Raw genomic sequence first — 27,964 nt, 5'->3', positions numbered from 1 at the left:
TGTAATATTCTAGTATTTTATGTTTGAAATGGGTAATGATATGCTCTTCTATTTAATTGTTCATATTTTGTGTTAACGTTTTATCAGCAAAATCAAAACAACGATTGTTTTTATAAATAACATTATTTATTGTCATTTGAAGCAAGAATGCATTATACTTGGCTTTTGATCATTTTCTACAGCAGTTATATATCCAGAATGAAAACATGTTTTAGAACAAAACATCAAGGCAGTATATCCAAAAATAAACAAAAATTTTAACAAAAATACTTTTAAGTACATTCAGTAAGCAGTCTTATGACTTTGCACAACTTTCAAGTTTATGTCGATTTTAAACATTGACAAATTACAACATTGAACATTTAAGATAGTGTATATACTACCCATACAGTTAACATACTTCAAGTTTTAAAGTTAAAGGATTAGTTCAATTCCAGAATAAACATTTCCTGATAATTTACTCACTCCCGTGTCATCCAAGATGTTCATGTCTTTCTTTCTTCAGTCGAAAAAAATAAGGTTTTTAAAGGAAAACATTCCAGGATTTTTCTCCTTATAATGGACTTCAATGGGAACCAGCGGGTAGAAAGTCCAAATTGCAGTTTCACTGCCACTATAAAAGGCTCTACACGATCCCAGCTGAGAAGTAGGGGTCTTTTGTAGCAAAACAGTCGGTCAGTTTCTTTTTTTAATCCTTTAAGCTACAAGGAAAGACCCAAAACAACTTCTGGGCACTTTACAGTTATTATAATTTTTATACATATGCACATGTTATGCTTTTGTAATTCTCAACTTTCAGTTATTTCCTAGTTAAACATCTTGCTCAGCCTTTGACCGAGTTTACTGTCCAAGTCCTTTAATCTGGAGTTCACTTGTTTCAGAGCAGTGCGAGCTGATGCAGAATCAGGCTGGAGTTCCAGAATCTTTCCAAAGGCCATGCGAGATTCCTCCAGCTCGCCCAGCTGCAGGCAAGCTTGCCCAAGCCGGTACCAGGCCTTAGTGCTCTTTGGGTTCAGCTCAGTGGCCTTGATACTGCTGTCTCTGGACTTACCAAGCTGGCCTAACTTAAGTTGGCATAAAGATAGATTGCAGTGAAGTTCTGCTTTTACAGTTTTGTACTCCTCCTCAGTTGGAATGGAGATATCAGCACCTGCCTGCTCATTTTCTTTATCAAAGCATGGTGTCGAAGCTTCTTCATCATCATCATCCTCCTCTTCATCCACACCTTCTTTAGACGCTTCATCCACTGGCTTTTTTCTTGTCTTGCCATTTAAAGTTATTGCCAGCTTCACCGCTCTGCAGTAGCAGTCTGCCGCGCCCCAGATATCTCCCTTCCCAAACCGCTGACCACCCCTTTGCTTGTGAGATAGCACCCAAGCCCATTTCTCTCCAGGTGTCATCTGCCAAGACTCCTGCCCTGGGGTAAAAGAGTGAAGCTGGAGTGTAAAGCAGTCAGACTGCCGAGACGATCCCTGTCCTGTTGTATTTTCAGTCTGGGTACCATTAGCATCACTGCCCGCTCCTTTAGAGTTCTCTGCATTCCAGGCACTTATTGTAAACTGGAAGAAAAAAAAAAGTTTAGAGATGAGATGTAATATCACATTTTCCCATGATATGCATACAGTGCTGGTAAAGTAGTAACACATTGTAGTTCTTTACTGAACACAAATTACATGATGACTTGTAGTAAGTAATTTAATGTTACATTGAGTACAAATGAGTACTTTTTGATTACTTTTAAATTTTTTGACCTAACTCGTTTATTACATTAATTGATTTCCTACGATAATCTTGAACCATATAGGTATAAAAATACAAAAAGAAAGAAAATGTATTCCATTCTTTGTTATCAGCAAAATTAAGTGCATTTAACATTGTATTATGTCATGGTTTCCCAAACTGGGGTTTGTGAAGGAGTGAAGCTAATAATTAATTAAATCTTAGAAATTTTTAATTGAAAGAGATAATTTTAAAATAAAAACATGAACATTTTATTTGTTTATGGTGTGAGGTCTCTCAATTTTCTGTGCAATTAAAGTCGTCTGACTACTGTGTATGTGTGCAATTCCACAAAACCGGAAAACATTCTGAATATACAGTCGAGGCCAAAAATATTGGCCCCCTTGGTAAATATAATCAAAAAAGGCTGTGAAAATTAATCAGCATTGTTAATCCTTTTGGTCTTTTATTTAAAAAATTCACACAAATGTATCCTTTCATTGGATAATAAGAATTTAAAATGGGGGAAAATATCATTATGAAATAAATGTTTTTCTCAAATACACATTGGCCACAATTAATAGTCCCCTTTTATTCAATACTTTTTGAAACCTCCATTTGCCAGTTTAACAGGTCTAAATTTCCTCCTATAATGCCTGATGAGGTTAGAGAACACCTGACAAGAGATCAGAGACCATTCCTTCATCTAGAATCACTCCAGACCCTTTAGATTCCCAGCTCCATGTTGGTGCTTCTCCTCTTCAGTTCACTTCTCTCATCTTCCGTAGGGTTCAGGTCAGAGGACTGGAATGGCTATAGCAGAAGCTTGGTTTTGAGCTCAGAGACCCATTTCTGTGTTTGGGTTATTGTACGGTTGGAAGATCCAAACATGGCCCATTATAAGATCTCTAACAGAGTCAGTCACTTACTGATCTTTTATTTGTTGGTATTTGATAGAATCCATGATGCCATGTATCTAAACAAGATGTCCAGGACCTCCAGCAGAAATATAGGCCCACAACATCAAAAATACAGTAGTACATTTCATTGTACACATGGGGTACTTTTTTTCTCTGTGTTCACCAAACCCATCTTGAGTGTTTGCTGCTAAAAAGCTAATTTTTTAGTTTCATCTGATCATAGAAGCTAGTCCCATTTAAAGTTCCAGTCATGTCTGATAACTGAATATTCTTTAGTTTGTTCTTGAAAGAGCTAGGAGAATTTTTCTTGTAACCATCCCAAACAACATGGGTTGATGTAGGTTCTGTTTCACAATTTTTTTTAAAGGTTTTCTGAACCAGAGACTAAACTATTTTCTGCAATTCCCCAGCTGTGACCCTTGGAGAGACTTTAGCTACTCAAACTCTCCTTCTCAAGGACGATATGGACACACGTCTAGGCAGTTTTGTAACATTTTCTGTTGGTTGGAAATTCTTAATTATTGCCCTGATGGTGGTGGATGATTAAGGGAATTTGGGCTTTGTTTTCCCTCCTCTTTATATTTCTGTGAAACAGGAAGCCAGAGCTGGATGATTTCATGTTTATAAGCATGCTGGAGTGCTCAAAATTGTCAATACATATGGGAATATATTTCAGAAATATTTTACTCATAAGAATTTATAAGGGGGCCAATAATTGTGACCAACGAGTATTTGAGAAAAACATTCATTTCATAATGATATTTCCCCTCTGTTTTAAATTCTTATTATCCAATGAAAGGATACATTTTTGTGAATTTTTTAAATAAAAGACCTAAAGGATTAACAATGCAGATGAATTTTCACAGCCTTTTTTGATCATATTTACCAAGGGGGCCAATATTTTTGGCCTCGACTGTATATAAGCAATAGGCTTTTTTTTTTGGACAGGAAAATACAAGGAAAAAATGAAAAACAATTAGGAAGAATCAATGAATTATGAATAACTAACTGCCACTGTGTGAATATTAAGTAATCATGTAATCAATAAAAATGTAACTAGTCTGATTGAGTATTTTAAAACATAATACAATGTAATTACACTGTATTACTTTTTAGTATTTGATTATGTAATCCAGATATAATCAGTAACTTACTACCCAGCACTGTATGCATAGTCAATATATGTGAGCTTTACTGTAAGTTACACTACCATATACGGTAAAAAGTATATAACATTTTAAGATAAATTTATAAATAAATAAATATTTACACACTTTTAAAAGTAATGCATTACAATATTGCATTATTTCCTAAAAAAGTAACTAATTACGTTACTTTGTTACTTTTTATTGAAAGTAGTGTTACGTTACTTTTGCGTTACTTTTTAAATCTGGGCTGGGCTTGCTTGTTTGCTTTTAATATAAAAAGTTCTATTTTTGGCAAATTTAAAAGCCTCAGGCTGAAGGAAATGTAAATTCACGTCTGTACAGTAGAACGCAGAAGAATAAAGTTCAACACTTCAGCAATAAAAGAAGAAGAAATGTTAGTTCAGCAGCAGCAAATAGGTTAATAAAATGGGATTAAATACATAAAGAATATTTGTATTATTTAACATATTTAATTATTGCACTGTGCATCATATTCTGTGTTGCTTTTAACTGTTTTTTTTTTTTTTACATTTTGAGGAAAACGAAATCTGTTTTTTTTGTGTGTGTGTGTGTGTGTGTGTGTGAGATGAATTAATGCATGTTCAGATTTATTCTAGAACTAAAGTAACATCTTACCCTGATTTCTCTCAACATGGGGACAGGAGAGCTTTCAGTCAATAAATGGGGGAAAAAGTGACTGACGTTACATATTTGAAAAAATAATTCAGATATTTTCTTGTAAATTAAAAAGTAATGCGTTACTTTACTAGTTACTTGAAAAAAGTAATCTGATTACGTAACTCATGTTACTTGTAATGTGTTACCCCCAGCTATTTTCTTGTAAATGAAAAAAGTAATGGGTTGCTTTACTAGTTAAGATAGATAGATAGATAGATAGATAGATAAATTATTAATAATATGATAATTTAGGATGAAAATATATATTTGATTTAACAATACATGCAAAATACTGTAACAGTAAAGTACTGTTAAAATTATGTTTTTGCATGTAAAAGGTCTTAAGTCAGGGGTGTCCAAACCTGCTCCTGGCGGGCCAATGTCCTGAGGAGTTTATCTCCATCTTGTACCAACACACCTATCTGGAAGTTTCTAATATGGCCCTACATGAGCAGGACTGGACACCCCTGGTCTCTTTTAGCTTTGCCCTTACCTCACACATCTCTCCAGCCCTCATCCCTTCCAGGCAGCCCTCTGTAATGTCACACTGCCCTTCGCCCATGCGCAACAAGCACCACTCAGCCAGTGGCAGCTGCAGCACAGAGTCCTGCGAGCGGGGGTATGAGGTAGCTTGCTCGCCAGAATCAACGCTGGCTGTTGATTCCTGCTCTTGAGAAGCAGTATGTTGTGTTTCTCCCTCCGTAACAGTACTTCGCCGCACCTTGATCTTACACAGTGAGCCCATCATCGGGGTCAAGTCCCCTCGTTGTCTTTCTCCAAGCCATCGCCGGCGCACCTCCCACAGACCGCCGGGGCACGCGGAGACCCACGACGTCTCACGTGGAATACCAGGCACGCGGACTGTTGTCATGACGATGCGTTTTAAAAGCCCTAAACATAAACAACAAAAGCTATTAAATGCAGACTACATGGGTGGTGGCTATCAAGGGACCGTGAATCAAAGACTTCGTTTTAAACCTAGCGCATCTATAGCTTCAGATTGCATGCGTTTTTAAAACAGAAAACAATTGTAATGACACCTCACACTTTATAATATAATCACACATTTGTGAACTCGTATACCTACTTCAGTGCTCGTCGTGTCGCTGTCAGACTCTTCTTCCACAGCAAATATCTCACTGTAATCAGTTTCTTCCATCGCCCTCTAAAGGTGAGGCATGTAACACTTACATCTATACTCTGAGTTTATCCATAGATGTCGCTCTTTGGTGCAATTCGAGGTGCAAAAGTTTGCATGTACAGGTCCTTCTCAAAAAATTAGCATATTGTGAAAAAGTTCATTATTTTCCATAATGTAATGATAAAAATTAAACTTTCATATATTTTAGATTCATTGCACACCAACTGAAATATTTCAGGTCTTTTATTGTTTTAATACTGATGATTTTGACATACAGCTCATGAAAACCCAAAATTCCCATCTCCAAAAATTAGCATATCATGAAAAGGTTCTCTAAACGAGCTATTAACCTAATCATCTGAATCACTAATTAACTCTAAACACCTGCAATAAGATTCCTGAGGCTTTTAAAAACTCCCAGCCTGGTTCATTACTCAAAACCGCAATCATGGGTAAGACTGCCGACCTGACTGCTGTCCAGAAGGCCATCATTGAAACCCTCAAGCGAGGGTAAGACACAGAAAGAAATTTCTGAAAGAATAGGCTGTTCCAAGAGTGCTGTATCAAGGCACCTCAGTGGGAAGTCTGTGGGAAGGAAAAAGTGTGGCAAAAAACGCTGCACAACGAGAAGAGGTGACCGGACCCTGAGGAAGATTGTGGAGAAGGACCGATTCCAGACCTTGGGGGACCTGTGGAAGCAGTGGACTGAGTCTGGAGTAGAAACATCCAGAGCCACCGTGCACAGGCGTGTGCTTTTGAACCAGAAACAGCGGCAGAAGCGCCTGACCTGGGCTACAGAGAAGCAGCACTGGACTGTTGCTCAGTGGTCCAAAGTACTTTTTCCAGATGAAAGCAAATTTTGCATGTCATTCGGAAATCAAGGTGCCAGAGTCTGGAGGAAGACTGGGGAGAAGGAAATGCCAAAATGCCTGAAGTCCAGTGTCAAGTACCCACAGTCAGTGATGGTCTGGGGTGCCATGTCAGCTGCTGGTGTTGGTCCACTGTGTTTTTATCAAGGGCAGGGTCAATGCAGCTAGCTATCAGGAGATTTTGGAGCACTTCATGCTTCCATCTGCTGAAAAGCTTTATGGAGATGAAGATTTCGTTTTTCAGCACGACCCGGCACCTGCTCACAGTGCCAAAACCACTGGTAAATGGTTTACTGACCATGGTATTACTGTGCTCAATTGGCCTGCCAACTCTCCTGACCTGAACCCCATAGAGAATCTGTGGGATATTGTGAAGAGAAAGTTGAGAGACGCAAGACCCAACACTCTGGATGAGCTTAAGGCCGCTATCGAAGCATCCTGGCCCTCCATAACACCTCAGCAGTGCCACAGGCTGATTGCCTCCATGCAACGCCGGATTGAAGCAGTCATTTCTGCAAAAGGATTCCCGACCAAGTATTGAGTGCATAACTGAACATAATTATTTGAAGGTTGACTTTTTTTGTATTAAAAACACTTTTCTTTTATTGGTCGGATGAAATATGCTAATTTTTTGAGATAGGAATTTTGGGTTTTCATGAGCTGTATGCAAAAAAATCATCAGTATTAAAACAATAAAAGACCTGAAATATTTCAGTTGGTGTGCAATGAATCTAAAATATATGAAAGTTTAATTTTTATCATTACATTATGGAAAATAATGAACTTTTTCACAATATGCTAATTTTTTGAGAAGGACCTGTACATGTGCTTTGATGCAGGTTCAATATGACCTGATACAGTCATGACTAATTAACGAGATTAAGAGATAAGAGCTGCATTTGGATGCCCGAGATGCGTTTCAAAGATGGCTGCAGAGTGACATGATTTGTCTTAAAATGACTTTGATTATACTTCATTCCTATAATAAAAGTGGCTAAAATTGTATTGATTTTAGTTCTTTAAATTATACTTTCAAAATGAATTGGCTTAATCGGTTTTAAATTGGAATAATAATAATAATAATAATAATAATAAATAAAAGAGGGGGAAAAACTAACAAAAAAAGACTAATTAACGACATGCACACTCTCAGTGCAAAATAGAGTACAAAGAAAGATATAATACTTTATGCAAAGATAAATGTGCAAAAGCTTCAAATTATAAACCAGTGCTTTTGTGGACAAATTCTGCCGGAATGAGTATAGAGCTTTACCAATAAATAAAAACTGGCAAATATTATCGACAGGCCTTTTGGACATAGGTTTTTAAACCTGTATTTAAAAGAAAATGTTATCTACTAAGGATTTTAATGGAAAAATATTGCTACAGCGAAAACCTAAACACAGAATGGTTAATTGTGATTTACCATATAAAATGAAAATATATTTCATTTATTTAATGAGACCACAATTAATTCCTCTATTAAATAAATGAATTATAATAATTTAGGGTAAAAATACACATTTATAAAACATTAAAATACATGTCCTATATTGTTAAAAATAATTAATTTAAGTGTAAGAATGTAAGTAATATGGTGAAAAACAGTAAATGGTCACTCTCAGAACTCCCCAAAATCACATTTTGTTTAAATTTATGTTCCTTATTACTTTTGCACAGTTATGTACGCTGATGGTGTTTTGGTGTGGGTGTTGTACTCCTTCTACGTCTACATGTATATTAGACATTGCTCATGGTCTTTCTGATGAAATTTAATTAATGCTACAAGTTCTTCTGTTCTGCTGTCTTGAGTACTAAGTTACTCATGAGTATATTTTAAGAAGCAAAGTGATTTTTGGTGCTGCAAGTAGATTAGTGCATTAATGTTATATTAGGTAATAAAATTAATGGTTCGGCTAAAATATGGAACAGTAAAATATACAGGTGCCAAAACACATGCGAGCAATCAATCAATAAATGGGGGAAAAAAAGTGACTGAAAAAGTACTTATTTGAAAAAGTAACTCAGATATTTTCTTGTAAATTAAAAAGTAATGCGTTACTTTACTAGTTACTTGAAAAAAGTAATCTGATTACCTGCAACATTAATGTTTTACTATGAATTTCTTTTCATAGTAATCACAAATTCAAAACGATTTTGGACTGTGTATTACAGTCAAGTTATTATATATTACAGTGTATTTTTTTTGTAATCTGTAGTAGGAGTAAAATAAAAACAAATAAAACTACTATAGCTACTTTTCAGGACAAATTTTGCCTGAAAGTGCAACATGAGTAAATCATCTTTTTTTTATGTTCGACTAGATCCTTTGAGTTTCTGTTCACGAAAATAACTGTGGTATGTAATTTGATACAGCATTGTACACACCATGGTACTGAATAATTACCATTCGTGGTATTTACATGGAAAATCCAAGCAAGGTAGCCTACTTCAAAGAACAAAATATTTTTTTGTTAGTGTTCGGACTGGGCTGGGCAACGAGCCTCCGTCGTTTGTGGTAGAAGAATGGCCTTTGTGGCCGGAGGGGGCGCGCTTGACAGTGTCGGCTCTTCACGCTGAGCTGTTTCCTGGGCGCATGCAGCGTCACAGTCCAGTCCAGTACTATGTGGCAGCGCGTGTATGCGCGTGCATGTGAGAGGCAGGGTTGGGGCAGAGTTTCGGAGCACGTTCAGTTGACAGGCGTCGCCGTTGCTACTCGATTCCGATAACAACACAAGCGAAGACACGGAGCTGTCGCGAGATACGAGCCTTTGACTGGATTAAGCCGAGAAAAGCCGTTTTGGACGGACCGAGCTCAAGGCGGATGAGCGCAGCCCGCGGGAGGGCAAGTGTGTTTCTGCGGAGGGGTCCAGTCAGCGAAAGATGAACAAAAACCACCGAGTGCCGAGCAACCGAACTCTGAACGCCGTGGAGGTGAAGAGCAAGGTGCGTAGCCAGCGGGACAACTACTAACGTTACTTTGATTAGTGTTCAGTCACAGAGCGGACTAGTCTTCGTGTTAGGAGCAGATTTAACAGTGTTTTCGGGTGTTAAGACGCACTCACACCTTAACTTACCCAACCTTGAAGTTCAGTCGACCGTTGCTTTTAGTCCTGAGGACAGGTGGCCGCTTATCTCATGTTGTCAGGTGTTTATTATATTGTATAAATAGTGCCTAAAAGTTTTTGAGTTCTGATATAAACTTTACAAAAGCAACCCGTGTGTCCAGGCATTTCGATTACAATATCTCCCAATCTATTGCAAACCGTTTAAAAGTTACTATTTTTAACTAACTTGTATCTGTTTTATGTTACTATTACTTATTACTTATTATTATTTTTTTAATTACTAATTAGTAATTCAGTAGAGACTAGTATCAGTTTAATTCAAACTGATAATTATTCATTACATACTAGCACTTACTGCCATTATTCACTACCCTTATTAACTATTACTTATTAGAGGGTTGCTGATAACAATTCACTGGTTTTCAATCGAAATATATATGTGGATATGTGGTTCATATGTCAAGTGTTCATGTCTGTTATAGATTAGTCTAGTAGTCTAGTACTAGTTCTTGCTGGTCCCTTTTTTACTAGCAGTTCATTGGGTACTGGCACTTTTACTAACTGTGCTAGTATGAGACACTAGTATGTATCCCAGTTGTTATTAGTAACATTTGTTATCTCAGTTGTTATAATTACATATGTGTTGTCATATTTAATAACTTGTGTGGTTATTTTGTAGTTCAGTTTAAAATCTTATTAGTAAGATGCTAGTAATACCACTTGGAAAGCGCACTAGTGTCTAATAAACAGGTACTTTTGCCTGTTCAAATAGTACTAGAAAAACAGGAATGGATACTACTTGGAGTATAGTTGCAAGTAACAAAAGAAAATGTCTTAATAAATAATGCATAATTACCAATTAAACTGGAATATGTGCTAGCTGGAAGTGAATAACTGATATCAGAACCACAGATCCCTACAGAATTCAATGGAAAAACTTGCAATTTGTTCACCAGTAACAAGAGAATAGGGACTATTAGCAAAGGAGAGCATAATTTTGACTAATTTATTGGATACTAGTTTCTATCGAATAAGTGCATTTTTTAAAGTGCTAGTATCACAAATAGATGCTAGTTTGTATTAAGGAGTAAGTGCTAAAATGTATTGCATCAGTGACAATTCATTGAAAGCTGTTTTCCCCCCAAACTTAATTGCCCCCTGTCATTTGGTAAATAAACTGATGCTCACTCAGCTTGGATTCCAGACTTCACATCCACATGACAAGACCATGCTTGAGGAAATTAAATATTGACTGTTCTCAAAAAATTAGTTAAATCAGATACCAAGCCGGACATGTGATAGATGAAAGAACTATTACTCAACCAGTCTCACACAGTGAGCCTTATCTCTACTGTGACGTGAGACATGAGAGCAGTTTTACATGCATCATACGCACCTGAACATCTATACAGAAGATATTTATAACCTAATACTGCTGTAGTCTGATGTACGAATCAAGTATTAGTTTTATCTCAAACCTAAAAACAGGACATGCATATGATGAAACATGCATTTGATGCCCAAAATTTGTCTAGGTAGGCAGTTCGATTTCTAACATTGCTTTTTCTTGTTTATGTACATGTTATTATAAGTATAGGGACAGTTATTCAGAAACAGAGCAATTTAGATATGGCTTACTATATGTTTATTCGCATTTTTCTTGTGTTAATCATTATGGATGACACTATAAACAAGAACCTGGTCATACTCATCCACCAACTCAAAGATTTACTGGTCTGTTTTATAATGGACAAGCCATGCTTAGCTAGTGATGATGCTAAAACTGACTGAGTCTCAATCCTCCCTTCACATTGTTTTTTTTTTTTTTTTTATTACCAAGCCACTTCATAACTTATTACAAATCATGAAAGAATTTAGGCTATTTTGTCCAGTTAGTAAGCGTTTTATTTTTGTATCAGATTTTTTGCCCATGATTTTCCTTGTTTATAAATAGTATTTATTTATTTCTTGATTGCTACTGAGGCTGCTATTCTATATTTAGTTACTCTATACTAAAATATAGTGCTTACTTCCCCCTTAAAGGGATAGTTCACCCAAAATGAAGATTTTGTTTTTATTATTCCTACACAAATGGAAATGTTTTTAAATGATGTACTGGTTGTTTTTTTCCCCTATATGCACAATGTACTGGTTCCATATTATCATTGGATATTAAAAAATTGGCCAGTTAAATTTTGTGGACATTGGATATTTCATGGTTTCTGTCTATATTAAGGGAGGTCTCTTTCATTAAGAGTGCATGTTGGAGCGAGTTTTGCATGAGTTTAGCAGATTTCAGTGTGTTTTCCTTTTCTTTTTTTTTTTTTTTTTTTTTTTTTTTAGCAAACTAGTATAGGTTTGTAATACCAGGTATTTATCAGTTGTTAGCTATAACCTGAAAATAATAATCGGTTTATCGGTTTCATCCACAATTTTAGTATCAGTGCATTCCTACTTTTTTTTCCATGCACAATAAATATAGGAAAGAAGTCTATACCATTTATGTTTAGCAAGATATATCAGTAAGAAACTTATTATTTTAGTATTATTTACTATTATAGTAGTGTTAGGTATTAGTATTTTGAATTAGCATTTATTTTCATATTTTCAGCTTTAGTTAAAATTTTTGTGTAAGTTTTAGTAATTGTGTACTTTTGTCCTGCAAAGTTTTTAAGTTGAAGATTTTCATCTGATAGGCTATTTGTATTTTATTTAAGCTTTATTTCAATTAACGAAACTGATTTGTAATAGTTTTAGGTGTGTTGGTCTTGTTTTGCTGTGTGCTGATGACTGTTCCATGTGGTTAGTTTGGAGCAGAATTCAGGCGGTTCTCTTTGGAACGGTCCAAGCCGGGACGCTTTGACGAGTTCTATGGCTTGCTGCAGCATGTGCACCGGATCCCCAACGTCGATCTGCTTGTGGGTTACGCCGATGTCCACGGGGACCTACTGCCAATCAACAATGATGACAACTACCATAAAGCAATTTCCATGGCAGCACCCCTGCTGCGTCTCTTCTTGCAGCGCAAAGGTAAGAATTGTGTTTTTGAAGTGGGTTATTGGTCAAATTCAACTCCATATGGTACGCACACAACCATGCTCTGACACAATATCCTTTAGATCCCTTATGGTCACAAAACCCACGGTTATAGTTAATTTGTCCATCTATATGGTGAGAATTTATATGTAGTTGAATAATATGCAAAAATGTGTTTCGACTGATAACATGTGGAGGCGATAGCTGTGCTTCTGGAAGCTGTCAGACCAGAAGCGGTGCTTTTGTTTATATATCAGTCATATCAGATTATTATGTGACAGGTAATGTTATGTAGTCCTAGGGGAAATATTTGTTCAGTAACCTGGTTGCTAGTTAGTAAAGTCTAATTTAAGATAAGTTTTCTTCATGTAATCCTAACTAACAGCTTTTTAATGTTCCAGTTTGCAGTGAAACAAATGATTGCTTATTTAATTGATATTGTATCTTACAGTTTAATTACAGCTATGCGGTTATGATATTTAAGACATTTCACAAGACCTATTTTATTTCATAATCTCCCTTGATGCATTTTTCTTTAACTAATATGGTCAAGTGTTTCTTAATTTGGGTTAAAAGTCTTCAGACTTTGAGACTTTGAACCCTCGACTGAGCTCACTTGAAAGCAACAATATAAAGTAAAAAGTCTAAACTGGTCACACAGATCACAGTTGTTATGTGCTTTTGGTGTATTGTGGCCTCAGGATGTGGGGTGCCCCACTCTAAGCTGTGTCTGTGTGCCATATGACCTGTAGACGGTAAGCCACTTTGTCAGGCGGAGATTAGAGGGGTCACTGTGTAACACTGTGTGGCCTGCGTTTCAATTACACGGCGACAGTAGCTCCATGCTGTTACCTGTTTCAATGGTAGAATATGTGACACAGAAGCACATAAGGCTGCACTATATCTTAACACAAATGTTTTAGGTCTTTGAATGCATGCTTGTGGAGGTAGGGGCTATGCAGACGTTATTCCACATACTAGATCTGATTTGAGTACAACAGTATTTCTTATAATAGATGTTTTTTGTGTTTGAAAGATACATATTGGAGAAAGCTTTCTGTATTCATCAGGCACAAGTGTGTATACAAGGTGTCGATTGGCACTGATTTTTCTTTCAAATCAAAAGGACTCACAGTGAAACATGTACTTTTGGTCTGCCCAATACTTAATGTCATGAACAGTTATTATCGCATCCTTGTGGGCAGTGGATGTCCTACTTTGTTTTTTTTTTCTAATGTATAATCTTTGCCATGAAATAGCTTGTGAAGAGCACTCCACCCCAAATGAAAATTTTGGTCATTAATCACTTACGTTTGATACGTTGGAGAAGACAATTTAAGATATTTTGGAGGAGACGGGAGGCCTGTGACTGTCCCACAGACAGCAAAGTAAATTGTGTCAAGGAATAAGTCGTCAGAATACTCCATCTGCCATTTTTGTTCTTCTATTCGGGCTTTTTGTACAAATAACGACTTTCCCATCCTCTGTCAACATTCTCCTCTATCATATCACCGTATGCTCTTCTGTAATCTGCACCAGCACTGTTTTCTTGCAAGCTAAATCTGCATCCTTGTGGCGTGGATGACACAGAAGAGAGCATACGTTTATGAAGACACAGAGGAGACTTTGACATTGTGGAATAAAGTTGTTATTTTTGTTTTCTTCGCTTACAAAAGTGTTCCCTGTGGGGGTCGCATCATATAACCCAGATTGCACGTCTGATGGCAGATTTACTTGGCGACTTTCATACCCTTTCTGTACCTTGACAGTCACTTAGGCAGTCTATGGTACTCACAGGCCTCCCGGTTTTCATCCAAAATATCTTAAATTGTGTTCTGAAGACGAACAAAGCTTTTAAGGGTTTGAAACGACATGGGGGTAAGTGATTAATGAGAAATATTTAATTTTGAGGTAGAGTATCCCTTTAAATTAAACTGTAAACTGATTTGAGTAGCCTAATGCCTTAAATGCTACATGTATTCATTTGTGTACATGATAAGGCTGAGTAAACCTAGTGAGCTGACTTGCTGTCTAAGACAATGGCATTTTGAGGCAATATCTCAACTGAAAAGAAGCCTATAAGTAGGTCCAGATGAAATCAGGCATTTTGTGGTGATTGTAAAGGCATAGTTCGCCCAAAAATGAAAATTCTGTGGTCACACAAAAGAAGATGTTATGTGGAATGTTGGTAACCAAGCAGTTGATGGACCCCATTGAGTTCTATGGTAAGGGAAAAAAAAACTGTGGAAGTCAACTATTCATTACCTACATTGTTCAAAATATCTTCTTTTGTGTTCAGTAGAAGGAAGAAATTCATAAAGGTTTGTAACAACTTGGGTTGTTATGATGACAGAATTGTAATTTCTGGGTGAACTATCCCCTTAAGGGAAATTTTGTTGAATGCTATAAACTAAATACGGTAAACAAAATAATGATTCTTATTGGCTCTCAATGTTTTTATCATTCATCATCTGGACAATCATTCTGAAAGTGACTACAATATTGTTCCTCTGTGTCTTTGTTCCTATGTGGTGTGAACATCCCTATTCTCATAGAAATGATTATTAAACTTCATAGTTATCAAATGTCATTCTTGGTGTGAACTGCCATAAGCGTACTACATTCTAATATTAGGTAAATAAATAGTGTATCATAAGTAGTTTGTATTGGTACTTTTCTGTTATCATGGAATAATTTTTATTCGTTCCTCAAGATTGCCTTCACTGTGAAGGATAATTGCAATGTTGCCTTTGAATTGAACAGTGTGTTTTGGAAAGCAGTCTACCTTTTGGAACAGCCTTTGTATTAGTAGTATTGTGATGCCTTAAAATGCTGTCTAAGTTGGCATCTAGCCAGGTTTTAGAACAGAGCTAGAGACTAAAGTATTTTCTTTTGAAGAATTCCATCCAGGATCACATGAGATCCAGAGTGTTTGATGCACTTTGTTGGAAGCCAGCACATGCACACACATAAAAACATCTATGTGCAAGTCGTGAAATCACAAGGTGTGCAGTACTAAGACCGTCAAACTAACTGAAATCTTTTGTGCAGCGTCTAGCAGTCATTGCATGGCGCACATTCAGTGATCTGGGTTAAGATAGCCTTCGCTGTGGTTGGAGTTCATGTGGGGGATGGGGGGGTCTGAGGCATTCTTGAGCGCTGTGCCTCATCTGTGGATTGTGTTTGGAATTCTGGGTTTTGTTCTGTTGTAGCCTGTTCTGCATATTCAAGTGGCTTAACTTGAGCTCAGCTTACTCGATCTTTAATGAGGATGTTTTGTAGGGTGTGAATGTACATCTAAACACTCCAAATGAGGGTTTATGTGTTTCAATAAGCATCCCGTCCCAATGCAGACATGCTTTTTCAGACAACATCAGGATGACCACAATGCGCCAATCCCATGCTTGTTTACCTGCTGCCATGGCAGCAGTGAAAAGCTCAAGCCGTGTGGGGTTAATGATGAGGCATTCTTGAGTGGTGATTGTAGCATGATGGGATAGATACCACATATTCAGGATTGTGGGGGACCAAATATAATAATTTGAGAATGAACCACTGAAAATTGGAAAGCTGTATCTGAATATTGAGTGTGATGTCCCCACCCTCACTGTCTGTTGTGGATATGTGTTTGCTGGCTTAAGGGGTGTTGGCACCTGTGTGTCTATTTGCATCATGTGATTTCCTGATCAGACATCCTGCTCAACCACTGCTGTCATAATATTGGGTCTGTGCTCTATGTTCTCTGTGCTCTATATTCACTCCTCCTTGTAAACAGATGAGTTCAGGAAATAACCTCTGTTCCAAAACCTAGTGTGATGCATCCCTAGACAGCAATTTAAGGTGTCATAGGAACGCTCCTGATGATAAAAGGTCTTGAAAGTAAGAAAAAACATTACACTGTCCTCTTAGATACTGATTTTGCCCAATTAAATTAAATTAAATTAAATTCTTAGACTGTTTTTTGATGTTTATGTTTCAGGTTTTATTGTTATGGTGTTTTTAATTAAATTAAATTAAATTAAATTCTTAGACTGTTTTTTGATGTCTCTGATTGGCCAGCTATCCAGTGCTTTGTGATTGGCTGAATGCCTCAAGCGTGTGACGAAAATGTTATTCCCCTTACCGTACTGTCATACCGTGTCCCTGTCAGAACACCGGCACAACAAGACAAAAAACATTAAAACCCATGTGGTTGACTCTTTATAAACGTGGCATTTTATTTGCATCCAGTGGGGACATAATTACGGATTATAATGACTTATACTGTCTTTTTATATGTTGCATATGTTGCATTGTAAACATAAAACCATGTCTGCATTTGTGATCGGGAGTGATGGCATATTGGTCTTGTTGATTTGTATTGATCTTAACACGTGTTTGAATCATCAGTGGCAAATCCTTTAAATATGAAAACGTACTTACAGACTGTGAGTAAGAACAGCCGGCATTGTAGGCTACTCTCCCAGGATCAGGAAACAGTCCTCCATAAAATGCGCTGCACACATCTGAATATTTGGGTTGAACTGATCTGGAACAGGCCAAACAAAGTATTTTCACTTACACAGTGAAACACACGGCGTCTTCACTGAATACATGTTTGTTGTTTTTTTATAATACACTGTAAATGCCCTTAAAAATTATATAATAATTTGTGAAATTACATATAATTCAATGTTAAGCCATTTACTGTCATTACTGTGTATAAGGTAACTTACAGGTAACCAATTAAAAGGTTTTTACCATAGCATTTTTAGTGTTTTTTCGGTAAAAAAATAATTTTTTTTTTACAGTGCAGCTTAGCAGCCAGTGGCACAGAAACATGTGTTTCGTAGGTGTCATAAACATATCCAACAGCCGTCCAACGGTGATCTTCTCCTACTTATCTGCTTTGGCAGGGGATGCCAAATTTTGTTTTGCATTCACTCTAAAAATGGGTTGTTGCTCCCCTCTTAGCAACATGCTAATTTTAAATGAGTAGAGTCTCCTATGCACTTTACACAAGGATTATTATTTGTGTGGCATGTGGACCAAATGTGTCACTTATGAGGTTTCATTTTGGTTAGGATGCTGCCTATAAGCTGACAGCCTGCTAGCTTTTGAACAAAGTTTCAGTTTGAACGCTTGACTTGCTAACTTCAATATCAAATCAAACTACAAAATCTTTTGAATGAGGTTGTAGTTGAGTAATTCCACTGAGATTAATTGACGAGTCAGCTAATAGTATTAGCATTAATCTGTCTTTTGTTCACTATAATTAATCCTTCCACCTGTTTCTGTTTCTATTAATAGCCCCATGATTCATTTTATTGTGTCATTCATTACACATCGTTTCCATTCCTTTGATAGTTTTCTCAGCGTAGCTCTTGGATCCTCCCTACCGGCCTCACCTGTCTGAGAGGTGTGGTTCAGGAAAGCAACTGGAATAGTTTCTAGAGAGCGCTGTGACTTATGTTTTAGGAATCTACCCACTCTTTCCTTGTCTCTTCTCTCTTGCTTTTTCTCTTCCCTTTCTTTCTTGAAACCGCAAATTTGTTTACTTTTCCATTCATGTCATCAGCTGAATCAGGGCACAGGGGGAGGGGTTTGTGTTTTATTGACACCTATGACGTTTGCAGTTTTTATTGCCGTTTCAGTTTTAGGAGGAGCTGCTTTAATAAGCGGGAGGAATTCCAGGGTCATGAATGTCACGCTGATGCACAGAAGCACTGGAACACTGTTATGTCATCATGCCTGGGTAGAGAGGGCCAGCGCCATCGGCCCAGTGCCTCTCTGGAGTTGTCAATGAAGCGGAGCGGGATGAAGGAGGGGTGGAGGGTGGAAAAGGTTGTACTTGTGGGGGGAAGGGGCAGTTAGCTGCAGGATTGGGGGGAGGCAATGCACTGTGTGGAATGTGGCCAGACTCTGATCACCTCTGCTGATTAGATTAGACAGGAAAGAAGGGCTGCACATGGCTGTGTGGGGAATGAAGGAGTCCGTGAACATATAGAGGTGTAGACAGGGACCAGACCAGGGAAGATGTGATGGAGAAACTGCAGGAGGGAAAGAAGGTATTATTAGTGGGAAAACACTCTGCTATTACATTATTGTTGTCAACTCATGTTCTTGTGCTTCATGGTGATTTGTAGAAGAGATGTCTATATCATCATATATCGAGTTTTCCCTCACAATATTTCATCAATAGCCTACTTTACATCCTTGTATCAATATACACTACAAAACATTTGAGGTCAGTAAGATTTTTGAAATGTTTTTGAAAGAAGTCTCTTATGCACACTAAGGCTGCATTTATTTAATGAAAAAAGAAAAAAAAGAAAAGAATAATAATATTGTGAAATATTGTTACAATTTACCAGCCATTACTCCAGTCTTCAGTGTAACATGATCCTTGAGAAATCATTCTAATATGCTAATTTAGTGCTAAAAAAAAACTTATTATTATGAATGTTGCAACACAGTTGTAGTTTGTTTGAAATAGATATCTTTTGTCACACATTAAAGTGTCTTTATTGATAATTTTGATCAATTTAATGCATCTTCGCTGACTTAAAAAAAAAAAAAAAAAACTTTGAATGTTAGTATATGTTTATGTGTTCATTCATATAACTTCTTTTAGTTCAATTATTGAAGTAGCAGGCTGCCATACTAAGGATGTGCAAAACTACATTTATCAAAATCGACTAGTAAGTGGGCTGCCTCAATGACCTGTCAACTAATCAGCCAAGGTAACACTCATTTTACATACAGCACACAGTGAAAATGTCATGAATATGACAGTGGGCAAATGCATAAAGTGCAGCATAATTTGAAATCACAAATTTAATCTTTAAAGCATTCAGTTTGCACGGACCAAAAGTCACGCAGAGAACACGCGATCATGCAGGTCACATGCATACTTCACAAGATCTCACAAATGGATTTGACTAAGTTTGCAAGGTTTGTAAAATAAAATTTTCATTAGCCATTCAAAGATTTGTTTAAATGATGTAAATGTGTATTTGCTGAATGCTGACGGAAAATGAGAAAGTATTATAATGTTTGCCTTTCTATTACTAATAATATAAAATAAATCGTTATAATACTTTTTGTATACTTTTTAATTCCTTTGTTTAACAGTTCTATCGGATTATTAGACAGTCCTCTAACCGTATTAGACAGAACAAAATAAAAATTAAATGTCAAAATAAAAGTCAGGCGTGCAGTCAAAATAAAATCACATCGGCCAAACAGAAAAACTTATCGGCTGATGCCGATATTTGAAAAATGCCAAATATCGGCTGATATTTCGCCCTTGACAATATATCGGTAGACCACTACTATAAAGTACAACCAAATGCAGGGTTTTAAGACACTCAGTTTTTTATTGCATCTGTTTTGTGGTTAGAATGCTGATAACTTTAGTATTTTATGATGCTTCTGTGTATGATTAACCTCAGAGCAGTAAAACACCTTCCAAACTGAACTCTGACCATGTGCCCTTTACCAGTGCACTTCACATTCCTCACAGAGCCAAAGGCAAGAGAAGGTGCAGGTTATCAGGAAGGTCCTCACTGTGGAAACTGAGTGTTAGGGTGTCCCAGCTACGACTGAGTGCAGGAAGTCTCTGCTACATGATTCCATCTTCTATTCCAGTTATTTAACTGTGGAACCTGCAGGACTAGTCCACAGAAACAAGCCTAGCCCAACTGAAGTAGCACAGCAGTCACAGTCACTCCCACACTGATACATTGAAGGAAGAGAGTGGGAGAGAGAAGAATGAGCAGCGTCAGCATGAATTAAACCGAAGGCAGCAGTACATGACATGAAGGAGTCATTCTGCCCACACACACTCTTATTAACATACATATTGCACATCCTTAAATTTGTTACAAATCTATCCTTAACCATATCCTTCACAGGACTCTAGCATTATAAAGGGGCTATGCAGCATTATAAATACTAAATTAAATACACGCAATCAGTTTTTTTTTTTTTGGAAAATGGAAAAATTAGGAAAATTAAAAATGTTCAAGCAACCTCCATTGAACAACTTGAAAAGAATTTATACTTTTTCCTTACCGTTTCTTTTTCAGAGATGTACCGTAATTAGATTTTTGTGTTTTACACTCAACAGTCAGATTGTTTCTCTTTTACCTGCCCCTCAACAGCACATAAAAACAAAATGATTTGTGGTTTGTTGCTGTCATTTTTGTTTTCTTGAAAAAAACCCCTCCCAAACAACATGTAGTGTAGGTGCTGTTTGATTTTATTTTGGTTTTTTTTAAGGTTTTCTGACCCTGAGATTACTTTCTATTTTCTGCAATTCTCCATCTGTGGTCCTTGTAGAGTCTTTAGCCACTCAAACTCTCCTCTTCACCGTGCATTAGGACTATATAGACACACGTCCTCTTCCAGGCAGCTTTGTAACATTTTCTGTTGATTGGAAATTCTTAATTATTGCCCTGTTGGTGGAAATGGGAATTTTCATAAAGTCACTTTCTAATTTGTGAAGCTCAATTATCTTTTGCTGCACATCAGAAATATATTCATTGGCTTTTCTCATTATGATGGATGATTAAGGGAATTTGGTTTTTATTCTCCCTTCTATTTATATTCACGTGAAACAGGAAGTCATGGTTGGATAATTTCATGTTCATAATCACCCTGGTATGCTCAAAATTGTAAATATGAATGGGAATATACTTCACAGATATTTCACTCATTTTTTATTAATTTCTATGGTTAACAGTTATTTTGTTCATTGTGTTTTATAGGGGGTACATATTATTTTGTAATGTTTTTTTTAGAGATAAATTTTTTTTGTCATATTGATGTTTCCCTTTATGTGATTTGTTTTTTAAATAAAAGATCAAAATGATTAAGAATGCAGATTTATTTTCACAGCCTTCTTTGATCATATTTACCAAGGGTGCCAATAATTCTGACCACGACTGTATATAGAACTTATTTTTTAATGGCAGCAAAAGAAGTACCTATTTAGAGATTATGCAATTTCTTCTGCGGTTTCACAGTTCACAGGAAATTCATCATGATGATGCGTTGGCAGCTCAAGGTTGTTTACACATAATAGCCAATTTGATTGGCTTGCCATTTTTGCTTAAATTAGAAACTGCTGTAATGATTCCCATACACAGTGAGTTTCATACACGGTGCACCTTATTTTTGCACATTTTCTCTAAGTATTTTATTCTCAAGGGCTTTTCTCATGTTTTGTTGCTCTCAGACTTTTCGTTCTCCCTCTGTTATCACTTTATCTTAGCTGTGACACAGAAGTATGTACTCTGCGAGCCCAGAATAGCAGCACCGTATAAAGTTTCTGTATCGAAAAGGTTTTTTACACATCAGCCCTCGCTCTTTCATTCTTGTTCTCTCTTCCTGGCCTAATAAGTGCTCATTATAGCCCTCTCTCCACCCTCTCTTCTCCACTCTCCTCTATCTTGCTGTGACTGGAACGGGATGGCACACACTCCCCATGTGGGAGACGTCCGGACTTAACCTTAAAGAAGCAGAAATGTTTCCACAGATGCTGTTGTGCCGTCAGCTGCTGCTCGTCTGAATAATCTGCATGCTTGATTCTTTGTGAGCAGCTTTATGAAGCAAGTCCGTAAACAGAAAGTAGCACAGTGGCCACATGCAAAAAACCCTGAACGAAACATTCACAAAAGTGAAACATGAGCCATCACAGCCTTCATAAGTCCTGCTGAATATTGAATGAGACGAGTCTGTCACTCTCAGCTTGCGGTGAGCAGAGACACGGTTTGACATATCTGTTGTTTTCACACTCCTTGTGGAATGCTTCTGACCAATGTGCCTGTCTGCCTCGGAACTGACCATGCATACTTAATTTTGAATATTCAATAATCAAACTAGTTGTCATGTAGACAAATACTAATGAGTTGCACATTTCAGCCTGGTTCTTGATTTTTTGTGTGGAACATGTTTTTGTAGTGACCCAAGGTGCACCAATTTATTTTTACACTTCGTTTTATACCTACAGACACAATTTGTTAAAAATGATGATATCCTGACTCCTATAATATCAGTGGCCTAGAAAAAGCTATTTTAATCAATATCAGGGATGCACAATGTAGCAAATCTCAAAATTATGTTGTGATGCCTAAATTCACTTGCAGCATTTAGAATGACTGATTTTAGTTTTCAGTGTTTTATTTTTTATTTATTTAGGCAAAATTGTATTTTTAATTTTGGTGTCTACATTTATCAGTTACTTGAAAATGCAGAAGAGTTAAAAATACACAAATGGTCACCTGACCTTGAGCAGACTGTAAGAGCCTGCGTAATGGGATACTGATCATCTAAGCAAAGATGGGGCTGCATTTCAATAAGCTCTCTAACACACACACACACGCACACACATATGCACTACTCTCAGTGGCGCACTGATCACACAGACTGCATCCTTTGACAGTAAGTGCCACGGTCAATGGTGACCACTGTATCAGAAAAAGCCAGTGTCACATTTCTGCTTCCACATATATGTATGTATGTATGTGTATATGTATATGTGTGTGTATGTGTGTGTGTGTATATGTGTGTGTGTGTATATGTGTGTGTGTGTCATTTTAAATAATAGTAATTATGATGTAATTATGAATGACATAAATCAATATATGACTGACTATCATCGATCTTGAGTCGACAAATACTTGATTTTTTATTTTGCATTGTATTGCTCCAGGGCATAATTCAGAAATAGCTGATCAGATCCTCTGGCCTGGCTCTAATGATTGTAAGGAGCCAAATGCATGATAGGGGTGTAAAGAGGCCTGTATGCTTGTGTGTGGACTGTCTCCAACATGTTTGTAATGAGCCATTACGACTGGACTGGTTTCTGTAGCGTCAGGTTTCACAAAGAGCCAGCTGTCCTGCATTCAGGAAGTGAGATAATAGATGTTTGTGTGTCCGTTAACATGATGTATATATCATATATGTCATAAGCTGCTTTTATGCATCCTTTCACTTTTTCTCTTCTCGATCTCTGAGCTAACACAAGAGCTAGTTTGTGCCTGTTTGAGTGGTCCTCAGGGACTTCCCATGCTGCCCTTCAGCACAGACTATGAAGCCTTTGTTACATTTCAGTATGGAAGAGTGGAGCAGATAAGGAAGGAAGAGAGGAGATGAACGCTGGAGGAGATGAAAAGAGACCTCCATACAGGCTTGACCGTTCCAGCCAAACTTGCATAGCTGAGACTTGTGTGTGCATGCTGCGTGTTTGTGAATAAACCTCATCTCTATTAGGTCAGAAAGACATTTTTATGATGTCTGCAGGTATTGCAGGCAGGTTGCCAAATCATTGTTAAAACTTCAACACAGGGCTGCATATTCATGTTGAAACAAAACACCAGGACAGTTTTCTGGTGGGAACTGGCAGGGAGAACCTTTGCTCTTACCGGACAATCAATCTTGTGTGTGTGCGAATGTGTTTTGACTATATTTGGGCTGAAGTGAAATCTATTCGCATGCTAGATCACACAGCTTCGTCCCTGCTAACATGGTCCCGGTTAAACAAACCAAGTGGAGGAAAATACTTATTGTTTTTGAGTTACAATTCAAGTTTATGGCATAAAAAAATCCACAAAATCATCACAACCCTTGTCCAACATAGATACAAAAGATCAGTAAATAACTTAGAGATGTTAGTTATAATCTTATAACATGTTTTTTTGTTGTTGTTGTTAATAATTACATCTCTCAGGTTAACCATTGTTGGTTCGGGTTAATGGGTGTTCAGAAAAACGCATGGTACTGCTTCAAACTCTCTCAGACATTTCCCGCCTTCACGTACATGCATTTATATCCTTTCTGCCTTCTTACTCTATTCTCCCTTTGATCTTGAGTATGAATGTCTTGTAGGTTAAAGTCCAGGCTGTGATTAAGTCTCTGTGGAATTCATAAATGGCAGCTGAGAGAAAAAGAGAGAGAGGTTGAAAGGAGGCTTGGGTTTACAGTAGATTACACATTAGCTGAGGGGCGGAGGGAAACTAACAAGCAGGCATTCTCTACTATGGTATCCCCTGCAGGTCTCTCCTTCCAAAGCTGTGGGAATCCATCAAGAGCAAAAATAAAAACACACATGAGAATTTGAATATGTGATAAATGATTAAAAATTATGAACATGCACAAATAATGTACGATTACATTCACAATGATATGCTTGCGTTGTCCAGACACTTTTAGTTATTGCATTACATTACCCATTTTAATTAATTTTATTTTATGTGGTTGTTTTACATTCACAACCATAAGCAGATTGTGAATTTACAAAGCCACTAGACACTTTGATGTTGTACTATTTACCCATTTTATTTTTTGTTTTATTCTTTGTTTATTTAAAGCTGCAAATATATTACAAAATCTAGTTACATTTTTAATTTTATGGGTTGCACCGTTTTTTTTTAAAACTTGGTTTTTAACCCACAATATTCCTTAAAGCTGCAATGTCTAACATAAGCATTACTAATTTACATTCTCTTTCTCTTTCTTCTTCCTTTTTTGCAGAGGAGGCAGATTACTCAGCATTCGGCACGGACACCGTGACCCGTAAGAAGACCCCGGCGGCACTCGCAGCGGTGAAGAAGCCTCCTATTATCATCAGCCTGCCCAAAGATTTCCGGCCAGTGTCCTCCATCATTGACGTGGACATCCTACCAGAGACACACCGCCGTGTCCGTCTCTACAAACACGGTCAGGAGAAACCACTGGGCTTCTACATTCGCGATGGTTCCAGCGTGCGCGTTACACCCCAAGGCCTGGAAAAGGTCCCGGGCATCTTCATCTCCCGCATGGTCCCTGGAGGCCTGGCTGAGAGCACGGGACTGCTGGCCGTCAACGACGAGGTGCTCGAAGTCAACGGCATCGAGGTGAGCGGGAAGTCTTTGGACCAAGTAACGGACATGATGATCGCTAACAGCCACAACCTCATTATAACCGTCAAACCGGCCAATCAGCGCAATAACGTGGTACGCAACAGTGGAGGCGGAGCCACATCCGGCAGCTCAGGACGATCATCTGACAGCAGCACCAGTTTCTACGGTTACTCAACTCCTGGTTTGATGGCGATGACCCCGTCCCATATTATCCAGAACTATGAACCAGATGAGGAGAGCGAGGAGGAGGAGGATCTGGTTATCGAGGCAGACAGAGGGGCTAAACTTATTCTGCAGGCAGGGGCGCGGGCGACAGCCAGCACCAGCATGCCCGCCCTGCCCAGGTATGAGCCCCACCTCGACCTCCGCACCTCAAATGGTACCATGGCAAGCAGTGCAAGCGCAGGGTCTCTGAATGCCCACAAGGGTTTGGAAGGGCGAAGTCTAGAGGAGGACGGAACAGTCATTACACTGTAAAGACGCACACACATGCCAATACACACTCTTGTGTGCCATAGGACTGAAAATGCATGTCTTTATATTTGGTCCAGGAGCAAAAGAGAAGACCAGTCACCACAGCACCTTACAGCACTTCTCTAAAACCGCAGAACCAGGTAGTTCCTATCATCAAACCCTTAGAGAGCAGCACAGCACCAAAAATAGCTGCTTCTTGAGTAATAATGAACTTCCTGAGTCAGTGTGATTGAATGAATGCAGACGGCCGTCAGATACTCGGCACCGTATGAGTCATGACAATCTTTTTATACTTTGACAACTACTCCCTTCCCAGCAACGAGGCTCTAGCGTTATCAGAGAACAAAGTACAATGGATTTTACCCATCCTATACGTTACCATGGTAACTGAGTCTGAGCTACAGAACTTCAGAAGGAACTGAAATATGCTCTTCATCCATTCCTGTCTGCAACACTAACACTCTCAGCCTACCAATTTTTTTTTGTGGTTTTCAGGGGAATTATGAACCTTTGTGGGGCTCGAGTGAATGTTTAGGAGATATGTTCATGTGATCGGACGTTTCAGTACGGTTATAGACTGCTGCCTTGGTTAAGATACAGATGTCTATTATCATCTCAGAAGTTTTTAATCATAGCCAAAAAGACAGATGATTAATGTCATATTTTTCATACCGATATGTTTTATTTGTATCACTTATATTTCCTTATGACAAGGGCTATCATCCTGCTCTTTGCAACCTGTGGTTTATTTTACCCATTGATCTTGACTTGATAACCCTTTCTGGGGATTTGGAATACATAATCATTATCTTTAATGTTTCGAAGGAGTGCTCTGATGTGAACACATGGTGGTTTCATTTATGAAGAGTGTCTCTACTGTGATGCTTTTCAATAAGGTTCATTTTGTTAACATTAGTTAAAAGGATAGATATCATTTACTCACACTCATGTCATTCTAGACCTGTATGATTTTTCTCTCTTCTATGGAGTATGAAAGAAGAAATTTCCATACATGGAAAGTCAGTGGGGTCCAGTGTTTGTTTAGACCCCAGTGATTTTCATTGTATGGGTATATAATGAAATATATTTAAAGATATGCAGGTTTGAAACAAAGTGGTGGTGATGACAGAATTAAAATTTTTGGGAGTGAACTATACATTTAATTCATTAGGTATTATGACTAACAATTAATAATATTTGTACATTATCCATGCTAAAGTTAATTTCTGCATATACTAATATTTACTTTTTATCATTTAAAGTTGTTTAAATAAACATTAGATAATGTATCATGAACAATGAACAATAGTATGTGTATAAATTAACATAAACCTGGATTAATGAAAGCTGTAGAAATAGTTTATTTTGGGTTCGTAATACATAATGCATTATTTAATGTTAACAAGTTGAACCTTATTTTAAAGTGTTACCTCTAACAAAATAAGTGTTGCTATCAAAGTATGGAGAAAACTACCCTTGATTTATAGTGAATCACTATGAATATTGAATATCTACCAAAATATTCAGTATCTTCCCTTTCCCTTTATTAAAGATTGTGTGTGTGTGTGTGTGTGTGTGTGTGTGTGTGTGTGTGTGTGTGTGTGTGTGTGTCAGCAGTGTTGTGTTGTGTGTGTGTGTGTGTGTGTGTGTGTGTGTGTGTGTGTGTGTGTGTCAGCAGAGTACCAGCCAAACCCTTCAGAAATTATGTAACAGTTGGGTTAGTTTCAACATTACTATGGGTTTGGAAATTTTTATGGGACAGTTTGTGTTTGTTTGTTTGTATGTTTTTTTCTTTTTTTTTTTTTCTTTTGTTTTGTTTTGGTATGTTTTTATGTCTTATCATGTTGTCATCTAACTTTCATACCTTCACAACCATTCACTCTCTGTGTATGGTAAAGTGAGGCCTTCCTACTTTGAGTGATAATTATTATGATTTCTAAAAATAGCCTCTCATATGAATGACTGGAAAAATGAACAAATGTTAAGCTCTTACTTTCAAAGCATTCCTTTAGGTTCATATGACTGTA

The 27,964-nt window shown here is 37.4% G+C and overlaps 2 protein-coding genes across 3 annotated transcripts; one reads left to right on the top strand and one right to left on the bottom strand.

Annotated features, from left to right (window-relative positions):
• Window positions 1-556: 556 nt before the first annotated feature.
• On the bottom strand, window positions 557-5,694 carry LOC109111072 (FK506-binding protein-like). Of its 2 annotated transcripts, none has more exons than XM_042712977.1 (3): window positions 5,553-5,694; window positions 4,959-5,356; window positions 557-1,559 (listed from the first exon to the last, which is right to left on the bottom strand). In XM_042712977.1, the coding sequence occupies exons 2-3, from the start codon at window positions 5,334-5,336 to the stop codon at window positions 807-809; spliced, it is 1,131 nt and encodes a 376-aa protein (XP_042568911.1). In that variant the 5' UTR covers window positions 5,337-5,356; window positions 5,553-5,694; the 3' UTR covers window positions 557-806. The 2 variants fall into 2 exon arrangements, with proteins under 2 accessions (XP_042568911.1, XP_042568910.1); XM_042712976.1 differs by having other exon boundaries at window positions 5,549-5,639.
• Window positions 5,695-8,982: 3,288 nt separating this feature from the next.
• LOC109108362 (partitioning defective 6 homolog beta-like) lies at window positions 8,983-27,671 on the top strand. Its single transcript, XM_042712975.1, has 3 exons — window positions 8,983-9,421; window positions 12,351-12,573; window positions 25,096-27,671. Exons 1-3 carry the CDS (start codon window positions 9,359-9,361, stop codon window positions 25,938-25,940), a joined length of 1,131 nt encoding a protein of 376 aa, XP_042568909.1. The 5' UTR covers window positions 8,983-9,358; the 3' UTR covers window positions 25,941-27,671.
• Window positions 27,672-27,964: the final 293 nt, after the last annotated feature.

Source organism: Cyprinus carpio, chromosome A23, assembly GCF_018340385.1.
Source record: "Cyprinus carpio isolate SPL01 chromosome A23, ASM1834038v1, whole genome shotgun sequence".
Taxonomy (NCBI): Eukaryota; Metazoa; Chordata; class Actinopteri; order Cypriniformes; family Cyprinidae; genus Cyprinus; species Cyprinus carpio.
Note: the sequence above shows the minus strand (reverse complement) of the source record. Positions and strands in the feature narration are given on the sequence as shown.

Excerpts from the sequence above, each read along its gene's own strand:
- LOC109108362 (XM_042712975.1), top strand. The coding sequence starts at position 9,359 with ATGAACAAAAACCACCGAGTGCCGAGCAACCGAACTCTGAACGCCGTG. Across the intron at positions 9,422-12,350 it reads CCGTGGAGGTGAAGAGCAAG|TTTGGAGCAGAATTCAGGCG; the intron begins GTGCGTAGCCAG and ends CCATGTGGTTAG. Across the intron at positions 12,574-25,095 it reads TCTCTTCTTGCAGCGCAAAG|AGGAGGCAGATTACTCAGCA; the intron begins GTAAGAATTGTG and ends CCTTTTTTGCAG.
- LOC109111072 (XM_042712976.1), bottom strand. The coding sequence starts at position 5,624 with ATGGAAGAAACTGATTACAGTGAGATATTTGCTGTGGAAGAAGAGTCT. Across the intron at positions 5,357-5,548 it reads CACGACGAGCACTGAAGTAG|GGCTTTTAAAACGCATCGTC; the intron begins GTATACGAGTTC and ends GTTTATGTTTAG. Across the intron at positions 1,560-4,958 it reads GGGCTGGAGAGATGTGTGAG|TTTACAATAAGTGCCTGGAA; the intron begins GTAAGGGCAAAG and ends TTTTTCTTCCAG.